Source organism: Lytechinus pictus, chromosome 2, assembly GCF_037042905.1.
Source record: "Lytechinus pictus isolate F3 Inbred chromosome 2, Lp3.0, whole genome shotgun sequence".
Lineage (NCBI taxonomy): Eukaryota > Metazoa > Echinodermata > Echinoidea > Temnopleuroida > Toxopneustidae > Lytechinus > Lytechinus pictus.
In genome coordinates, this window is record NC_087246.1 from 12,860,373 (window position 1) to 12,881,451 (window position 21,079).

Genomic DNA, 21,079 nt, shown 5'->3' on the forward strand with positions numbered 1-21,079 from the left:
CGTGAAGAATCAATTCAACTAATCTTGAAAAATGCTAAGTTGACACCTTTTTTTCACTTTACAAAATGTTGATTAAATTCAATATGCTCATGTTCGTTATTGTACAGGTGTAAAGTGATATCCGATGCATGGGCTCTTTTCGAAATTAATATCCATTATTCATGTGTTGTTTTATTGTATGCTTCACTGACAAAAACACTAATTTCATCCCCTATTGGTGTCCTCATTACTTGGCGCGTATAATCACTGAGTGAGACAGGATACCCCATTAAGATAATGAAATTGGTCGCAAATAAGGATATCTTTTGTTTAGTTTTAGGAGAGGAGGGAAAAGGAGTTTCGAACCAAAGAAAAACTAAAATGAGCGACAGTCAAGGGCGTCGGTAGGCCTAGGGAAAATAAGGCATATAGCAACAATTAAGGGTGAGATTTTTGTTTCAGTTTGTCCATTCATTTATTTTAGTCCATTTTCTATTTGTTTATTTATTATTAATTATTTATACTTTTATTTCTGTTATTGTTTATTTTATTTTTCATTCAATTTCGTTACATTTATTTAACTAAATTTATATTTTATCGGGGGGGGGGGGAGGGCGCTGTCCACCCTTCTAGTATGAACAAAATTGGTTTATTGAATGCATTGAATGGTAAAGGGTCAGGAGGAAGGTTAGAAACAAAGATGTGTCATAATAATTCTAATCCTAAACAGTTGCATGTATAGTGTGGAAATAAAAACATAAAAACTGACACAGTTACCACTAATTAGTTTTTCATTTGTATTACACTTAAAAGGGTTTGTTGGGCAGGTAGTAGGGAGGGGGGGGGGGGGGGGGGCTCTTGTCCCCTTGTTACACCACTGAATCTTATAATAATGAGAGGCATGCCCCTTGGTACTCTTGGCATGTTTATATTATACATGTAAATAAATATAAGGCACTCTGAAAACACAAGCAATAGCACCAAATGAATTTGAGGATTTTATTTCATTACAAAACATACTTTATGGCATAATCATCATATATGTACATGGCTCTTATTTAAAACGTTAATACATTCAGGGAATGAATGATCAGGCACTGTCTGAGAATGGTTTTAATTTTCAAATGCAGGAAAAATATATTTTTTTTTATCTAAAGCACTGACAAATGATAGTTACAATTAAAACTTATTTAAATAAAATCCAAACCCATAAAAGACTCCAACATTCAAATACTTTTGTGTTAACTGTCAACGATTTATATTTTTATGATTCAATCATTCCCATATTCAAGAGTTGAAAGAAAAAAGAAAGAAATAAATATGTGTATTGTGGTATTGTCAGTGGTGCAACCACTGTGGATTGTCTTGAGCAATAAAAACCAAAATAAAACATGCATTTGTATTCTAACAATTAAAACAAAATATAAAATAATTACAAATGTATGCAAAAAGGCACTGAAGATGACTGACTACCTTTCTGGAAGTTACATCCAAAGTAACAATGAGCATACAGGATAATAATCACAATGTTGTAAGAAATTGTGAAAACTCCTTATTTTTTCTTGGTATTAGGAGAGAATTTGGCAAGTTGCTATTTCTAAGACATTTTCTAAGTTTTACAATACACCTCCAAAATCCTATGAAAATAATTAAAAAGGTCACAAATTATTCACCCAGTTTTAGGGATGATAAACTTGTTGAAGTTAAATAAACTGATTATAAAAGCCCTATACAGATTGATGGTTATACAAGGCTGAAGAAAAAAAGGGTGCTGCTTTAAAAATTGTTAGCATCATAAGACAGACTTTTCATACACAAATGGCAATATTTACTGTATGCAATGTGTCTTAATTATCTAATGGCTATGGAATAAACAAATAACTAAGGAATCTATGCCACACTCCCAAGAAATGTAATATGTAAGGTTCCACTTATCTTCATTCTAAATTAAATCTTACATTCAAGTTTGTAAATTGCATTGCACTGCAATGAAAAACACAAGTAGCTTGATAAATACTGTATCAGCATTGCACATGTTGGTTGCACAACTATGAAATGTCCACTGAATAAGAGATTCATACCGAAAGAGAAATTTTTCGGTTGAGAGATGGCAAGATTCTTTAATTATTACATCACTAGAGAACATGTTCTTATGTTAAATCAAATTCTCAATCAGTTTCAATTGGATCAGCTGAAATTGAAAAATGATACACTCGATTTGCAATCAATATACACTCAATTGCAAGAATTACACTTGATCAAGCATATCTTTTTCTTGCGCAACTATTGATTAGTCTGCAGGCACAGACCCTGATTGAACCTTTGATCAACAAGTGTGTCTCCATGCAAAGTCTAGCACATACAAAACTTGCTGTTTCAATTCAGGAGGACTTTCAGTACACAAGGCATATGTAACTCGAGTGAAGGGTTTGCACAGCAGACTAACCATTGATTGGTCACTAGAGCCAATGATGTAATGCACCCAATATATCTTTTGTGTTGTATTATTTGAAATATCAAATATATCAAGTTTTTCCTCCAATAATGTCAATCTTGATTTTATTCTGCAAGAAATGTATGAAATCACTATTACTATAGTTGTGAGTCAGTAAAAACTTTATCACTACAGCTATACAAATTGACATCTTTCATAAGACATATAATAAATGTAAAATTTATAGCGGGTATGTGACATCAGCGACTTCCTCATTTGAGTACAGGCCAGGATTTGCATATGAATATTTTTTTTTAATAAGCAAAATTTTAAAACTCTGTAACTTTTTATCTTACATACAAATTTGAAAAAAAAAATCATGGTTACACTTGTTTCATTTTCTTTTCAGGTAATCAGATCAACTATATGTGGAGGTTGACTTGGCCTTTGATAAAAATTTGCAATACCTACATGATATATAAGGCTTGTATGCAGGGCTTTATCCATAAATGAATGGAGCGTGTTTTTGTGATAAATGATATACCAGTACTACAAATTTCCCCTTATGTTTCAACAAAGTGAGATTGAATTTCCTATAACCCCACTCAAATTCCAACCACTAATAAGATTTGCATTCACAAACTTCTTAATAACAATCATTTAATCTACAGCAATCACATTTTAAATTCAGCTGAAAGAAATCAATATGACCAAGAATCCGATTTAGCAATCAAGAACATCATGACTTCATAAGTTAAATGTAACTTACTAACAGCTTTGAAGAAACACACTGGCCAAATTTCAATTAATTCAATAGTGGGACATAGAGCTATCACGCAATAATCAGAATAATATAAGTTCCTACTCTCAGTTAGTGAACTAGGGGCAGATCCAAGTGGGTTTATACACCATTCAATGGGCCATACTGTTTTGCAAAATGGTAATCAGGCTAAACCCGCCACTGAGTGACTGACCTGGAACTCAAATGATGCAAGTCAACAAAAGAAATAAGTTTGTGGTTTGGTCAAGATTAGGTGGAAATTTTAGGTCATAGACAGATCTCCTTCTTCTAGATGAGGACTCAAGAAGAAATCTGATGAAAAGATATTACCATAAAAGTAATGGTTGTATAACTACCCCTCATTGCCTCATTCCAGCACAATATCTGAAGAGGTGGTCGTGTGACTTGGTCACATGAGTTGGTCACCTGATGTTAGTCACCTGACTAAGGTATGGAGGAATCACCTGGCTGGTTTGGGTTGGTTGCCAAAGAAAGCCCAGACACATATAGCTCCAGAAAACATCAAGGCACTCCTGGTAATGAGAGAAAAAAAACCCATCAACTTGGCTGCCAAATTATGACATGGTCATGCTAAATTATTATAAATGCAAAATCCCCATAATTTCATGATATTGAACTACTCTGTTTCTCTTGGAAAGTATATGAATACACAACTTCTTAACTGTCATATGTTACTTATAAACACATTCATGTAAGTGAAAAAATACATTTTTAGCTAGCTATCAAACTGAAAAAAATTATGGTGAGTTACGTCGCATGGACAACAAAAACTTAATGACTAAGCAAAGCAGTTGGAGGCTGCTTCATTCATGTTCATCAAATCAATTTTTCCTTTATCTGTATCTGCTTTTTCATTTTTAAATATATGATAATTTTGAAATAGAGATTACATTAAATGACTTACCACAGTCCTATCCTAACACGTTTGCTGTGGTGTAAGGGGCTGTACTTGACAACTGAAAGAGTGTCATGTTCTTTGAAAGCTCTCATGATATCTTTGCATCTGTAAATCAGAAATTGTGGAAAGACAACAATACACAATGGGTGATTTGAAGTTTAGTGTTGGAAGCACAATTCAGGTTGTTTTCTACAATTCTGATCTCTAATGCGACTTCAGAAAAGTGATTAATTAATTATATCTCAAAACCTGGTGACATTTGTCCTAGGAACAGCTTTCAAGTCTGGAGCTGTGCTGATGCAATCACCAGCATCAAAGGGGCAGAACCTAATTTGAAATTACCCGATAGGCTCATGTCTTATATCACCTTATTTTAAACAGTCACAATGAGAAATATTATCTGGGAATGTTTCATAGGCTTTACAAATGGTTGGAATATGAAATGCTAAAGACAATGGCAGTTGAAATACTTTGATGTAGAATTCTACTTTGCTACATATTGTACAGGCAGAATAGTAATCATAGAAAAAAGTATGGGAGAGGAGGAAGAGGGGTTAGGGAAGAGAGGGGGAGGAAGAGGGAAGGTGAGGAATAAAGGAAGAAGGGGTGGTATTTAGTAATAGCAGTAACAGTATAAGTAGATGAGGTACAAGTATTGACAATGATGGTCGAAATAGTAATACTTATGGATTATCTATTCATGAAAACACTATGCGATATTCTTCATAATCTGAGATACACAATCTCATAAGCCCCAGCAATGATATAGATGGACTTTGAGTGATACATGTATATTAGCAAGAATGGATATATCACCAATTCCATACACAGATAACGTTAAATACACTGCGCACCCTCCAAAAGTTGCTACAGCTAATAGAGCATGTCTTCTGTCAATAACCTGAACATCAACTGAGCTGTAAGAACCAAAGATGTGTGCAAGCTGAAAAAAAGAGAGAAAAAACAACAACTTTAACAAACTTAACTGGCTGTAAATTGATTTTCATTGTTTCATTGCTGAATATCAAAATGTACTCAACTACTGAAGGATATGAGCTATTCTTGAACATGAGTAATAAACTTTATCATTAAACTCAATCAACACTGAACTTAATCTAAATTAACAATGCAATGGTAATACCAGCTATTTTCAATGTAAATTGGTATTTTTTGTATTGAATTTTCTTTTTTTCCTTCAAGGTCATGTATTGCTAAGGAAAACAAAATATTGCCCAGTTTCAGAAATGAAAACACATTCAATTTCTGACCACTAACGAACTACAGTGCGTATCAAAAAAAAGTTTACACTTTGAAAAAGCCCTGGGAATAAAAAAATATACAACATGTGGGTATTTTTTTCACTTATAATCTTGGGTTTGGGTCTCATCTATCCAATGAAAGTAAAAGTTTTGACTAAATGTTACACTTGAGTGAGCACTGTCCTTTTTTGTAAAGCTTGTAGAAATCTGTTTGCGCAGAAATGCTCATTTTCACGCAGTGTCAAGGGGAAAGGGCGAAATCAAACTTACCCTGCGAAACATTTCTCATGCGTTTCCCTTGCACTTTTAGTCAATTGAAATAAAACGGATACATTCAAGCATTTTGTAATAATTTTGCCACCCAAATTGAGATTTTTACATTTAGTAAGCACAATCTTTACCCTTTTTGTGCCAGCTGGATCTGAGGACATAACTGAATCTGAACAAAAGTTTATATCAGACATCTCCAGCATTGTTTCACTATGTTTTTATCATTTAAAGTGGGTTTACATTTCATTTTTCATTTAATACTTGTTTCCCCACACTTTTCCCAAACTTGACAATGATTAACTAAATGAAAATCAAGCATAAGCCTTTTCATGTAAATCACAGCTCAGTGTAAAGCAAATAACGTCTCGATGGCCTCGTTGTGTGGGGGAGTGGGGTGGGGCGCAATGCACTCTTCGAAGTCTTTTGGGCAAGGAAACAAGTTTTAAAAGGTAAAAGATATCTTCAAATCAATTTCACTAGCTAAATTCCACATGTTCTTCATGATTAAGGTCTACTTTTATTTGCATAACTATTTCAAAGTTCTGCGCAAATCATTTTTCACTAACTTTTCAAAAGTAAGTGGTGCTCACTCAAGCGGAAATATTTTTCGACAGTTATATCGTCATTTGTTTGAATGGATCTGTACCAATGTTAAAATGTGGAAAAATCTTCAGGATATTACAAATGTGTAATTTTACAGGATTTTTTCAAAGTTTTAACTTTTTTTATACGCACTGTATAGGACAATTTCCTAATAAAAACAACTTTTGTGTAAATCTGATACCAATTTTATTCCATTCTTACTTCACTAAATAAATCTTTACCTTTTCTCATATGAACTAGAAACAGACAAAAACCATTTCAGGAGCGTACAACATATTTAGAATTGGACATAGGCCATAGTTTTATGTGCTAATAAATTACCTTAACCCCATCCAATGACTGAGTTAGTTTCTTAGATGTTACATGAAGCCACTGTGGTCTCCTGCTAGGTGGGTCTGACCCTGAGAGATTCTTGAGAAAACAATTTGAAGACAAAAAAATATGTTATGAAACAGAGTATGATTTGAAAGAAAATGTCATGAAACCCTACAAAGAACCACTACATCTATCTACTAGATCTATTTCCACCTCTTAATACCAGTCTCATGATTGAGCATTGATAGTCTGAGCCTTTCGTCATGACCTCTTGCATTATTGAGTTCATGGTCTAGTTTCCGGTATCAATAAGGTAGAACCCAATCAAAGGCCATCTTCCAAGAAGCAGATATTAACAATGGACAATGCAGAGCAGGAGAGCCCATTGTTTTGATTGGTCAAAGGATGTAATTACATGCCCCAGTACATGAATATTCCTTTATTACTCCGCTGACAACAAAATTGCCTCAAATTGTCATAAAATTAGTTCAGGAAGCCATAAAAAGAAGACTATGTGCTTTAAACCAGTTCATATAAGAATGGAAAGGGTTACTGAAATACCAATATGACAAATATCTTGAGACTTTTTCACCTGTTCTTTGCCCTGTATAAATCGTTTCATTAAACTGAAACATATCTCTATGGCAAACTGTGTACAAAAGTTAAAGTCAATAGAGGATATTAACTATATCTCTTTTTTTTTACCATCTTGTCTTTAATTGGCACAGTTTACATTGTTGTTTTCAAAGATTGTTTAAAAATTAATTGGGATGATCGATCACCTTATCGTGTCATTACATATGCAATATGATGCTGGCCTAGTATCTATTATATCAATTTGTGCTTATTCTCCAGATGGGAATATATAATGCATGTTTTATTCTCACTTACAATAATATACAAGTATCATGTACATTGACATAGTATTGTCAAGCCGAGCGAGTTCTGACTATTAACCAGATAAATAAACTCACCACATGGTTTACAGCAGCTCTGATGATGTTGACCTTATCCTTGTAATCTTTCAGCTTCCAAATGTATTCTCTGAAGTCAAGAGGTCGACTTGCCATGACTCTACAAACAAGACAAGGGTTTGCAAGCAATATCAGGGATATGTTTCATGAAAGAATAACATAAAGCTCAGCAATTGCTTGTAAAGTTGATTTGTACGATTGATTATGCATAATGATCAATGTAAGCCATTGTCAAAATCAACCTTATAATCAAGTGCAAAGCTTTGTGATAAGAGGTCAATGCTTTATCACTTACAAATCAGGGGGGCGTTTCATGAAAGGACTTGTCGGACGTTTTATCCGACAAGTCCCATTTTATCCGACAGTTACCATAGTAATAGTACCACTCAGCCAATCAACATCAGAGAAAGATGTCAGATCTGACAACTTGTCGGATGAAAATGTTGATGAAACACTCCCCAGGTAGGTGTGTCATAAAGCTTTTTACAAGCGACTTTACGAATGACTGGTGATCATTTCTTAGGAGCTAAATCAACATCCATGAAAATCTAGTGTACACATATCATTTATCACAAGAAAGGTTTACCAGTCGTTCTTAAAGTCGCTCGTAATTTACGAACAGCTTTATGAAAGACCCACCTGATGTAAGGAATTAAGTAGCTTACAACAATTACAGGTGAAAAATACTAAGAAATTAATTTGTGAGAGGCTCTCCAGATGAAGAGGGGATGATATAAGTGATTATTACCAAAATGCTAAAGCTACATAGACTTGACTTTATGTTAATGGGAAAACACACATTTTGATTTCAGTTTCAATTCATTGTTTTATATTCTCCTTACACATGATTTCCGATTTATCAAGGCTCATCACATTCACGGCTTACTATTTAATAAATCCAAAGAAAGAAATTGAGACTCGTCTATCCAAATTTATTTCAACTTCGGAATGGCAAATGCGACAATTTGTCATCTACAACAAGGCATACACACTTACCAAGCTATATTACAAAAAAGGAGTGAGTTGATTGGTCAAACAGATGATTCATCACTTAAATTAAGAGCATTATTACCTTGTTCTACATAGTGAGGTTTGAGATGCAGGCTTTCCATAGTTATTATTGATTTGAATCAGTGATTTTCATATGACATATGATAGTCTCCTGATCCACTAGATATGCTGCACTTTGTAATTGCAGCTGTATGACCCCTGCTGCCCCCTACTTTGAGAAGATGTTTAAATCCATCTTTTATGCAACACTGAAGGGGTAATATGTCTTATTCTTTTCTATCATCCGAATTTCATCCATCACTGATATAAAGTTATAGATTTTATATTAGCTTAAATAGAAGACATGAATAATGTGAAATTTGGAGCTTACTTACTTGATATCCTTGGCAGTAATGTAATGTGCTAGCCTCATAAAAACTACAATTCAAATGGAAAGTGAAATATACATCATAAATTTAGACATAAACACACACATTTACATTGTTTGGGACAATATCAAAATAAAGTTTTGCTGAGAGTCTTGGCCCAATTGGAATATACATAACATAGAACACTCTAAAATTAACTACAGAGCAAATGAAATATTTCACTAGGGATGTCTGAGAAACAAAAATGATTTGTTATTGATTATTTTAGAATGGGCATACAGATGGACAGCAGGATTGCTGGCGGGAGATCCAAAATTGTTTCGCAAAAGTGGCAGAAGTTCAAAAAAAGTTACAAATAAAAACAAGGAAATGGTGGTCCCAAAAAGAAATATGAAAAAACATAAACAACAGCTCTGAATTTGAATATTTGAATTTTAAAGGAAAAAAAATCAATGAAAGAATGTGAGATCTCTCCCCAATAACATAAAAGAGGTAACCAATCTGTAAGAAAGGGGATGGGCAATTAGTCATGCTTATGAAAATCATTTGATTTTCAAATCTGAAGAAACCTGGTAGCCATAATCATAAACAATAGAAAGGGTCTTGATGGGAGAAATGATAAGGGTATAATGTTTGTACATGGAAAGTAATGTTTTTACATGTCAGATATAGTGTTCCATGGAGGATAAAAGTTCCACATGGAGAAAATTGTTTCACATGGAGAGTTATAGTTTTGCATCAAGTGCAATATTGTTACATGGAGAGTAACAGTTTTACATGGAGAGGGTTATATTTTCACATTGAGAGTAAATAAATACACTAACCATATCCAGCTGCATATGCATCATAACCCGCTTCGTGCAAGACACCACCATCCACTGTAATCACAAAGAGGAGAAAAACTAGAATTATAATCAAATGCAGGATTGATATTTGCAACAGTTTGTTAAAACAAAACTTTTGTACACAGAAAATATTGATGACAAAAATCCTATCATTATGAGCACCAGGGATGCCATTAAGAATTGATAAAAAGATGCAAAATTATCTGCAATTGGCTTTTCATACATGAAACATAGTTTATGTGACTGAAATATATTGAAAAGTAGGTATGCCCAATCTTGTTAGAGAAAACATCAGATGACTATATTATGAATATGAAATGGAGTATTCAATAAATCTTTTCTACTTGCTACTGTACTAATCATATGTGCCATCCCCTAAGCATTATCTGAACAACTTTTACTCAGTCTTTAGTACATCTTTGTAAAACATCCTCCTCACTGATCTACAAATGTTCATATTTACATGCAATAAGATTTTGATCATGGAATGAACACAATTCACGTAACGTCTTTAACTTAAGTTAGTGATAGTTTTTACTAATCAGAAGTGATTGACTGCTGCTAGAGATCAAACAAACAACATAGATACTCTTAAAATCTTACCATATTTGTGAAACCTTTCCCCATGGAAGATATGGGGTGAATGAAGAACAATCAGTGTTCCTTTTTTCCTGTACCAAAAAAAAAAAAGTTTAGTATGAGAGCATGTAACTTGGATTGTTAATATTACTCATTTCAGTCCACAATATCATGAATATTTATATTATATTGGATGGCTCAACATGGAATACCAGAAATATTCCAAGAGTTTGGGAAAATATTCCACGAATCGCAGATGAGTGGAATATTGACCCTAACGAGTGAAATATTTCTGGTATTTCCTGAAATACAGCCATCCAATATAATTATCATCTATACACCCCCCCCCAAAAAAAAAGAGGGAGAATTTTGATTTAACAAGTCATATCATTTATCACATTATGGCATCATACCTTTAGGATCATTTTTTACCATTGACATGCGACTTAAATGTAGTTCATTATGACGTCATTGAGCGCAATTGTGATCTATGCTGCGCATCGCACTGCTTTCATTGTTGTACATGTTGTATATTTCACGAATTTCGCGCATGCGCACTAGACTGTTGATTATGGTTTCATACTCAACGGCAAATTTTGTACACGAGCCTATGGGATAATCGTCGGATTTCAGTCATTTTAGTGATGCACTCTGATACTGCACAGGCAATTGATGCGAACCAAAATATGTGTTTTTATTGTATGGCTAAAATGCTCTATATAGATGATAATATTAAAGATTCATTTATATATATGTTATTTATCACATCAGAATGAGGTATCTAAGCACTTTAGTACAGATATATATATTATACACAGGCCATTGGATTCTGGCCTGTTGACATGTAATGTATGCATGATCTCCACTCCCTGAAGAGTATTCCAGCAGAAAAAAAAAAACATGTCTCATAAACCATGATTTAAAAAAAAGTCTGCAAATTATGAAAAGATGGATCTACTTAGGACACATTATCCATGTTCTTATTATGTACCAAATTCTGTAATATAGCTTTCCGATGCAGTGATCATTTGACAAAACGATACCATTACTAAATGCTAGACCTCAAGTTTGTTTGCACCTTGAAAAATGTATGTAGTCATTTATCAGATTGCATTTAGAAGTAAATAGGCATTGAGGAATGAATATTAGAAATCTGATCCTGTACTCACGATGAAAGGTTTTCAAGCAAGCAACCTAGACTTGTGTTTTGGACCGGGAGGCCAGCATCAATTAGATTCTGCAGGCAAAGCGAAAATTAGCCTGTTAATTCTTATGAACAGCTCACCACTTGGGTTGTGATGATATAGCAATCAACCAAATATACATTACTTTTGTTTTTTGCCCTACTGCTACTGCCACCATAACATAGATTAATAAAATACAATAAGGTCTTCAAAAAAGAAAAGTGCTCTGTTTTTTCTTAAACCCACTGTAAGATCAAGTCATGTGGAATGATGATGATGTTGATGATGAAGATGATTATTATTATTATCATCACTATTATTATCATAAGCATAATCATTATTATCATTATTATTATAATTATTATTGTTATAAATTATTAGCTATTTTTTAATTTATTATTTTTTATTTTGGGGGAAGGGGGCTCTTTACCTTTCTCATTTCATACGACAGGTACTTTGTGTCAAACACTTTAGGAAACAACTCATGAAGTTGGGCCTTGAATGATGAATAACTACCTGTAAATAAAGAAAAAATATTTTGAGCCTTGCTATACAGTGCGTCCCAGAAAAAACGAAACCGAGATTTATCGATGATTTATCATAACTTAATCACAAATACAATAGACAAATGACCTACCAATGTAAAGCTGAGGATCTCCTCTTTCATCTGAAATTACTTAGATTATTCCTCATTCACGCATGATTGAGCAAAAACAATTTGAAGAAAGGTTACCAAAAACTCATTTGGCGGGGGGTATCTGAATTTCAAAAAGAAAATCACATGACTAAAAAGTTCAATATCTGTTCTTTTGTTTGATACCTTCATCACAGAAAATGGTCAAGAAGTAAAGAAGTTATGATCCCTCGAAACAATGCTTGTATTACCATAATTTCATTAAATAAACGTGTTTTCACCGGTTTCCCACAGAAGCTATCGCACGGTAACAAAAGACTCAATGCATGGCTGATCGTCAACAAAACGGAGTGTCGAGTGAGTTTGAACGCTAGCCTGTAAAACCTCTTCATTTTATGAAATTATTGAAATTCAAGCCTTATTTCAAATAACCAGAACTTTGTTATTTCTTGACCATTTTCTGTAATTGAGGTATCAAATTAAAGAGCAGATATTGAACTTTTTAAAAATGTGATTTTCTTTTTAAAACCCAGATACGGCCCGCCAAGTGACTTTTTGGTATCCCCTTTTCAAATTGTTTTTGCTCACTCGTGAGTGAATGAAAAATAATCTAAGTAATTTCAAATGAAAGAGGAGATTCTAAGCTTTAAAATGGTAGGTCATTTGTCTATTTTATTTTTGATCAAGTTATGATAAATCATCGATAAATCTCGGTTTCGTTTTTTGTGGGACGCACTGTATAATCAGATCTGTAATAGAATGTGCTTAAATCACAGGGGTCTATTACTGATTAGAATAGATTCGTTGAACTGAGGGTGTGCTAAATTCATCAAATATTCACAAATCCTGTTACTCATGAAGACTAGAATGTTACAGCTCTGGCCATATTTCATAAACCTTGTGACCTATGGCATAGGTACAAGTGACATTTACAAACTGCTGATATAATCTATTGGAGTTGTGCCATTTGATTGGATAAGAGCAAATTTGTAAAATAACTTTAGCACTGTGAGTCCTTGATGTGTGAGAATGAGTATCGAGAGAAGTTCTTACGTGGTAAAGGTCGGTGGAACTTCTCGTAAAACAGCATCAGATCGGTGAGCAGATTGTGACCTATAATGGGCTAAATAGTAAAAAGATACAACTATTAAACAAAAAGAACAACACAACAAAACATTTAACGCTACTTCTTAAAACACTCATAAAAAGAATTACCATTGCAAACAGGCCTCAAAACAAAAAGATCTTCACACTATCACTCAATGCAACATTTATATTATATTGGATTGCTCAGAATGGAATACCAGAAATATTCCAAGAGTTTGGGCAAATATTCCACGAATCGCAGATTCATGTATTCCTGGTATTCCATGAAATAAAGCCATCCAATATAATTGTTATCATCTATTTGGTTATGGCATCATCACTTCATTAGGATCAATTTTGTTGTTGACATGCGACTTACATGTAGTTAATTATGACATCTTTGAGTGTCCTTTTGATCTATGCTGTGCATCGCATTGCTTTCATTGTTGCACGCGTTGTATATTCACGCAATCGCGCGTGCGCAATATACTGTTGGTTTCATATTCAACTGCAAATTTTGTACAGGAGCCTGTAGGATATTCGTCAGATTTCGGTCCTTTTAGCGATACGCTCTGGTATTGAACGGGCAATTGATGGAGACCAAAGTACATGTTTTTAATGTATCACTAAAACACTCTACTGTATATAGATGATAATTCAAAATATCTAATTAAATGGCCTGTTAGCAATTTAGTTCAGGATTCAAAATAAAAAGGACCTTTCCAGCTGTTGGGTGATACAGGAAACACCCGAGATTTACAGACTAAGCAGTCTCTTATCAAGAATTTCATATTCTATCCACTGTGTGCTCAAAGGTATGGTGTACTGTAAACCCCAATTATTTGTCACAATTATGGATAATAAAGACTTTCATTTATTACCCCCTCCCCCTTTCCTGCCTTTATCTTAATTTCTCTTATCTTTGCTTGTTGATTTGTATGTTTACTATATGTATCGTGTAATCTTTTGTGTGTATCATGTGATATTCTAAATAATTTTGTGCGAAAAAATTGAATTTCCATTTGTACTCGATTGTAATTGGACAATAACATTTTTTAGTATTGTTGATTGTACACTAGGAAAAGAAAAAATATAACTACCACAGAATTCATCCATCCCCTTTTGAATGCCTCAACCTACCTTTTTACTTTCGACAAGGGCCCTGAAAACTTCTGTAAACCCCAACAGTTTATCAACGATCCTAACACACACAAAAAATGAAAATCGTAATAGTGTAATCAAATTTTCATGTCATTTATTATTTCAAATCATAATTACAAAAAATATAATAAATATAATATGAATACTCTATTTCTATATAGCTAACAATCATTATGATTTTAGACCATGATTACTATACATTATTTTCATATTTAGAATTTAGTTTGACATCTTATATAACCGACAAAATGAATGGCCTTTCAGCGCATGGTGAATAGGGGTGGAAAAAGGGTATGGTAAAAAGGAACTGTGTCTAACAAACATTTCTCATAATTGGTATTGTAATCTTGCAAGCTATTTAGATACAGAAAGCATAATTCATGTAAAAAAATTACAAACCAACAGAGCTATTGTGTTGTTATGTGAGCCCATTATCATGATTATCATCAGCATCATCACTATCACCATCATCATCACCACCATCATCATCAAAACCCTCATCCCCATCATCATCATCATCATCATAATCACAATTATCACAAATAATTTAAATTATATCAAACTTTACTACTCAGAAAACAATTTTAATGATAATTAAATGTACTTATCATATGAATAGGATTACAAATCTTAGTAGAATTTTTGTTCTTTACCTGTTTGCTAATTTGACTTGGTCCTCCTCCAACCTATCCCTATTTTCAGCTGCCATTACTTTCACCTTCAGCTGAATGAAAACAAGAGAAAAGGAAAAACTTTTGAGTTTCTGAAAGTTTAAATCTTTGTGAAAGTCATTTAACATTTATTTGTTTGACTCACTTTGGATTTGAACCTTAAACAATTTACCAGATTCATTAATATTAAGAAAAGGCAACTTTTCATAGATTGTATCTTCTTTTGTCTTGTATCTTGCATAGAATACATTACCTATAAAAAAAGACAAAGTCATCCTGATAGAAATCAGTGCAAAGTCAGAGTCAAAACATATTTCTTCCGGCATCCCTATGACTTCCTTCTGGTCAGAATCCAGTATTCCGATAAAAGTGGAATCATGGATTTTTATGAACCTCACAACTAAAATTTAGTATTTTATTTGTATATTGAACAAAAGAGTTCCGAGCCTCAAAGAATTATGAAGAAAATTTTATAAAGTATGAAAGTATTGGTCTGTCATATTTCTTCATTTTCTTGTCCAAAGTAAGCATTGTTTATAATATATGAGGAATACCAAAAGTTTTACTCTAAGATAGACTCATAAGCATCAATAGCGCTGCTGACACTTGTTTCATTGGAATACAGAAATGCATAAAATGTAACTGGAATCTGATAGAATTTGGTCAAATTCTTGAGTGCCAGCACAATGGACACAGGCCAATTAAAAATGGGCTTTTATGAGGAGCTTACTTGCGTGGTGTTGACATCAAAGCGAGCATTGAGAATGGGAAAGGATTCTTGAATAACAAGCTGCAACAGAAGACCATTTAGTTCTGCAAATAACCAATGAAAACAAAATAAAGGAATATTTGCATGGAACTATGATGATGGAATTGTGTGAAATGTATGTAAAATGAACATTCCTCAAATCTACACTCGGTAAAATAGATTCCAAGAGACAAGGTATGATAAATAATCTGAAAGAAAAAATGTCCATGTCCAAAACATCTCATCGCATACTCACACCAAATCAAATGGAAATTAGACCAACTGGTTCTGGAACAAATAGCTATTATACATAGTTTGGGAAATAATTATAATGTAAGGCCACTTTCCTCCTAAGCTCCTATATGGTATGGTCTAATAAATTATTTCTCAAGTTGTATAGAGTAAACAATATAGTTATCATATGTCAACAAGGCCATAGGCTATTAAAGAGATATATAATTTTCATGAGAGAAATTCCACATCTGTGAATACAAATTTTACGGAATTTGACAAGTAGCAAGCATGATGTGTTATATGATGGTAAACTTCTTGCAATGCTCAACAAGTAATTGAGTATATGAATATAAAAAAGGCCCAAGTCCATAGGAGGTAATTTCAAGAAAATAAAAAAAAACGGATATTTTTTTAATTTGGGCAATTAAAGTATATTTGGCCAAATGATATCAGAGAACATCATGAAACAAATTTAAGTGTACATGAACATTTATATTCACGTTACTTGCGGGCGGGGAATTTTTTCTGGTGGATTGGGTCATTTTTAGAATCATTCTTACATTCATATACATGGTAGACTTCTGTAGTAAGTAGTAGAAGTAATGAGAGCGGGCACTATGATATGAATGTAAGAAAAGCCCAAGTCCTGGACTTGGGCTTTTTTTACACTCATACCAGATTTTCCTCCTTTATTTAAGGCATTTCTGAGATGACTTCAGATTTATCATTTATACACAAGATGAGTCATTTTATAAGGAACAATTTCCCATATTTAACTCAATTTCGCCAAAATTGGACTTGGGCCGTTTTTATATTCAGATACTCAATTCATATTAAGATGATCCATCAGACTTGATGTGCAAACATTATGACATCACAATGGCAGTCCAAATCATAAGCAATGCAGGTGTCACACCAACTCATGCTTGTATCATTTCTATAACTTAAAACATCTGCCGTTTCATCTTATGGGATAAACATGGGTACAGATATTGTTGCAATATACAATGGTCATTATGTTTTATAACCATATAATGAATTCGTCTCTGTTTTCACGAAGTGACGGATACAGGGAAAATCCCATTATTTTTCAATTTCGAGTTATTTGCATTTTTAGACATCTATGACTAAAAAGTTTCAGATCACAAAAATGTCTAATTACGTTGCTATGACGACATGACATTCAACAAAATACCGGGTAAAAGGATTTCTTGTTTTCACGAAGTGACGGATATGTACGCACATTCAGCCGTCACTTCGTGGAAATCAACGAATGCAGTTGTCGCTGATGTTTTTTTTCACGAAACGACGGATGAGGCCTGGCGCGAAGTCAGTGACAATTCGTCACTTCGTGAAAACCGTCGCCTGACTTTCGGTGCAAATGATTTGGTTACGAAGTGGCGGGAACGAGTTTCGAACAGCTTAGAATGGTCAGAGATCGTGAAATGGTGAGTTTTTTTTAATATAAGAAAGTAAAGAAATGTGATGCACCCTTTTAAGTCTTTCTGATTATTTTTAATGACCTTTTCAACCTTTGATTAACGTCTCTGTGCGCAAAAACCTGAATATAATACAGTCGCTCTATACATTGTCCCATGTACTTATTTTTTTGTAAGTGAGATTGAGAATGGGGTGAAGGAGACTTCTGCCGTGTCACAAAAAAGAAACACCGTAACTTATTTTACACTAACAGGAATAAGAACATTTTCAGACACAGATCACGGCTAAAAGTGGATTGAGTTGGGGATTTAGATCTATGACTAATACAGATGAAATTATATTTCTAAAATAGGCTATTTAGAGTGTCAGTCTTAAAATTAAAAGGCAGGCTCTCGTAATTTGTTCCTCTCACTCAGTCACAGCTCGGACTCTTCATTCTCTCTCTGCCACAGGAGTGTCACTCTCAAAAAGAGTAGAACTATTAAGAATGAATGATAAGAAGCCCCCCCCCCAAAAAAAAAACAGTCAACATCTTTAATGTTAGGCCTACTGTAGTGTAACTCTAAAGTATAATTTAATGTGAGGGCCATTTAAAATGTCCAAGCCAGGAGGATGTGCACTAACTCATGAAAATTTAGTTTGTTGGCGTTGCTTTTCCCCAGCCTCCTCTCTCTGTTACGAATCTTAAATCAGTGTAGGTGTTGGACGCAAGAGTAAGATTTGTTTAGCCTCATTTGCTGGTGACTGGTGTTAGTAAATCAATAACTGTAGAGTCTATGGGAGGAAGAGGCTTGTGTCGGCACAACCAACAGTGACATTCATTTGAAATCGACGAGCCTATTTTTTTTACATAGGGCTAGCACCAGGAGCTTCCTATATATTTGTGTTTTATGGGGGGGGGGGGGTCTCCTGTTACGATCCATAGATGATTTAGAGTGTGATTCAAAATTGAATTAAGAACAATGCATTTTCGCAAGAAAAAAAAAAACAATGGTGTGAAGAAAGAGGTTCGATGCATGCACTTGGGAGGGGGGTAGTTTGAATGCTGGATTTTTAAGGGCATGTGAACAGAAATACATGAAATAAACATTTTCTCATTTTTTCACTGATTATATCATTGTAGAATGAATGGTGGAGTTGTATGTCATATTCAAATTTTTATGACAACCCTTGACTAATCACAAATAATTAAGTTCATTAATCTAGATTGAAAAATCATCGAATTGTTATTAGAGATTTTGACTTTGGATTATATATTATAAAGGTCTTAAAATTGTGTAATCACTTCAAAGAGCCGTGCAGGCAAGCACCTTATTAGGTGATAAACATGTAATATTTTACATAAAATAGAAGAATGTTTTTGAAAAAAAAGTGTACCTCAGGTTTGGTGATTATGATGAAGGTCTTCTTGTGCTTCCATTTCTTTTTCAGATACAGTAGATAAAATTAGCATTTCCATCATATTTCTGCTATTGGTACACAATGCCGCTGGCCAGAGAAAAATGCAGGTAAGAGTTTTCATCATGCAATAATTCCACACATTATGACAACCTGTTGGTGTTCTGCCAACCATTGATTCTCCTTTTTCTTCCCATAATTACAGACTGCCGTTGGCATATTATCATATTAGTTTTTGCTTTTCAAGTGCCCAAATGAAAATTGCCAGTAGAGCTACAAAACCTTTGTGGCTAAAACAAGCTTTAACAAAGCCTCCTTTGCTGAAACTCCTGCTTAACCACTTGACTGCGTAGCACGTAATATTACGTGCTGGGCGAGCGTACGATCTGTGCGAGGCACGTAATATTACGTGCTTGACCTATCTTCTGTTTGAGGCGTCAGCACCGCGCTGTTAAAGCCCCTACAATGAAAACAGCGTGTGTATATCAAATTTCTGACTATGGACGCCAGATGGCGCCATTCCAAAAAAGTTATCAAAACTTTTGCAGTGATTTATAAATGTTTGTATTCACTCTGCCATAGTGAAAGTGTACGACGCTCAGTTCAAAATGGCGACTCGCAGTGGAGAAGTGAATCAGAAGGATTTTGAAGAAACTTTTGACAATAGGAGTGATAAATTTAGTGAAAGATCTGGGTCAGAAGGGGAGGATGATTTTATTAATGGATGTTGGAAATAGTGATGAGGAAAGTGATGTGATTATTTATAATTTTTTTCCCCCAAGTTGCTGTCGGTTGTAGTCCCAAATAGATCTAACTTGTTAGTCCCATTCAGTAGCACCAGGGGGGTCAGTGCGCAGTACAGCCTATAGCAGTCAAGTGGTTAAGATACTTGACCTGCTACATTTTGTACATGTATTCTGACTAACTTCTACAATTACTATCAATAGTTCATCTGTTACAATAATATTGAATTGTACAGTAACAAGAGAGTATAAATTTAGAGTGTTATCTTTTAGCAGCTAACTTGGACCTGAAAATGTTTCTGATTTTGCAGGAATGAAATAGGCCTATGTTTAAATGGAATATTTGTTGTAAAAATATGCATGAAATATACTTTTGATATGACAAGCACCATACTCACTGTATGGGCAGGATTTAGTTTGATGGAGTAATTTGAAATATTGAGTCTGCTTTCCAATCTATTGACATGCAAATTTTAACATTGGAAAGCCCCCCCCCCCTCCCCGAAATAATTTTTTTTTTCAATCATTCTTCTAACTCAGATTGGATCCAGACACTGACATGCAAGTAAGATGGGTAATCGATGGTTCTCTGAACACCGTCAGAGCTGGGGATGTCACCTGGCATGGCGCCCTAAAAGTTGGTATGATGGTTACGATGGATTGGAAAGGCGTGCCCTGGTATGGGATTGTTCAGGAAGTTTACCTGGACTCATCTCCTGAGGACTGCGACTCAGACGACGAACCACTGTCTGTGCTTTTGGATAAGTCGAAAGGTATTTCATTCCCTTGTTAACGACACTAACTTCAGAACTTATGTTAAGTCCCCTGTGAATTATTTGTGCACTTGATTGATTTGTGCATTTGTGAAATTTCACAGGATAAAAATCCACCAATACTTTCGAGCAACAATTTTTTTTAATTTTAAATCCAAAACCATCAGATCAATTTTCGCCAGAGCAAATGTCATGGAGCCATATGTACAGCATAGAATATTTCATACCAATTCAGCAACATATTTTAGATAGAGTTATTGCTGCTCAAAATACAAATGAATTGACAATGTCATATGGCCTTTACAGGAGTTTGGGATAATCTTCATTGCTTTAATGTTTCGGTTTCTTAGTAAATTAAGTGGAGAATCCTATCATGCAGTATCCTCGATGGTACCCAGTAGGGCTGCCTTTATGCTATGGGGAAGAGGGGGCAGGGCCTTGCAACTATTGATTGCCATATTCTACCTAAATTTAATATATATTCACCTGTGGTCACCTGACTGCCCCCGTCAGTAACCATGGTAGGCCCTTGGGTCCTATAAGGTTCAGCATCTATTTGCATTAAATCCTTAATAAAAAGTGTCAGTGCTACAATGATTACAAGAATTTCTTATAAAGTTGGTACTTGGACAAATGTTTGAAACATGTTTACAAGGTTCAGTTGAACACA

General features: G+C 34.3%; 1 protein-coding gene across 1 annotated transcript; it reads right to left on the reverse strand.

Moving 5' to 3' along the window:
• Positions 1 to 964: 964 nt before the first annotated feature.
• Positions 965 to 15,888, reverse strand: LOC129284301 (pre-piRNA 3'-exonuclease trimmer-like). The gene is made up of 14 exons (XM_064109888.1): positions 15,804 to 15,888; positions 15,056 to 15,126; positions 14,382 to 14,442; positions 13,209 to 13,278; positions 11,952 to 12,037; positions 11,507 to 11,574; positions 10,362 to 10,429; positions 9,738 to 9,791; positions 8,920 to 8,962; positions 7,535 to 7,634; positions 6,567 to 6,656; positions 4,968 to 5,056; positions 4,120 to 4,218; positions 965 to 3,727 (listed from the first exon to the last, which is right to left on the reverse strand). The coding sequence occupies exons 2-14, from the start codon at positions 15,109 to 15,111 to the stop codon at positions 3,655 to 3,657; spliced, it is 957 nt and encodes a 318-aa protein (XP_063965958.1). The 5' UTR covers positions 15,112 to 15,126; positions 15,804 to 15,888; the 3' UTR covers positions 965 to 3,654.
• Positions 15,889 to 21,079: the final 5,191 nt, after the last annotated feature.

Bases quoted from the DNA above. Each gene is read 5' to 3' on its own strand.
- LOC129284301 (XM_064109888.1), bottom strand. From the start codon at position 15,111: ATGGCAGCTGAAAATAGGGATAGGTTGGAGGAGGACCAAGTCAAATTA. The intron at 14,443-15,055 runs GTAAAGAACAAA...TGTGTGTGTTAG, and splicing joins CAAGTCAAATTAGCAAACAG to GATCGTTGATAAACTGTTGG. The intron at 13,279-14,381 runs GTAGGTTGAGGC...TTTACTATTTAG, and splicing joins CCCTTGTCGAAAGTAAAAAG to CCCATTATAGGTCACAATCT.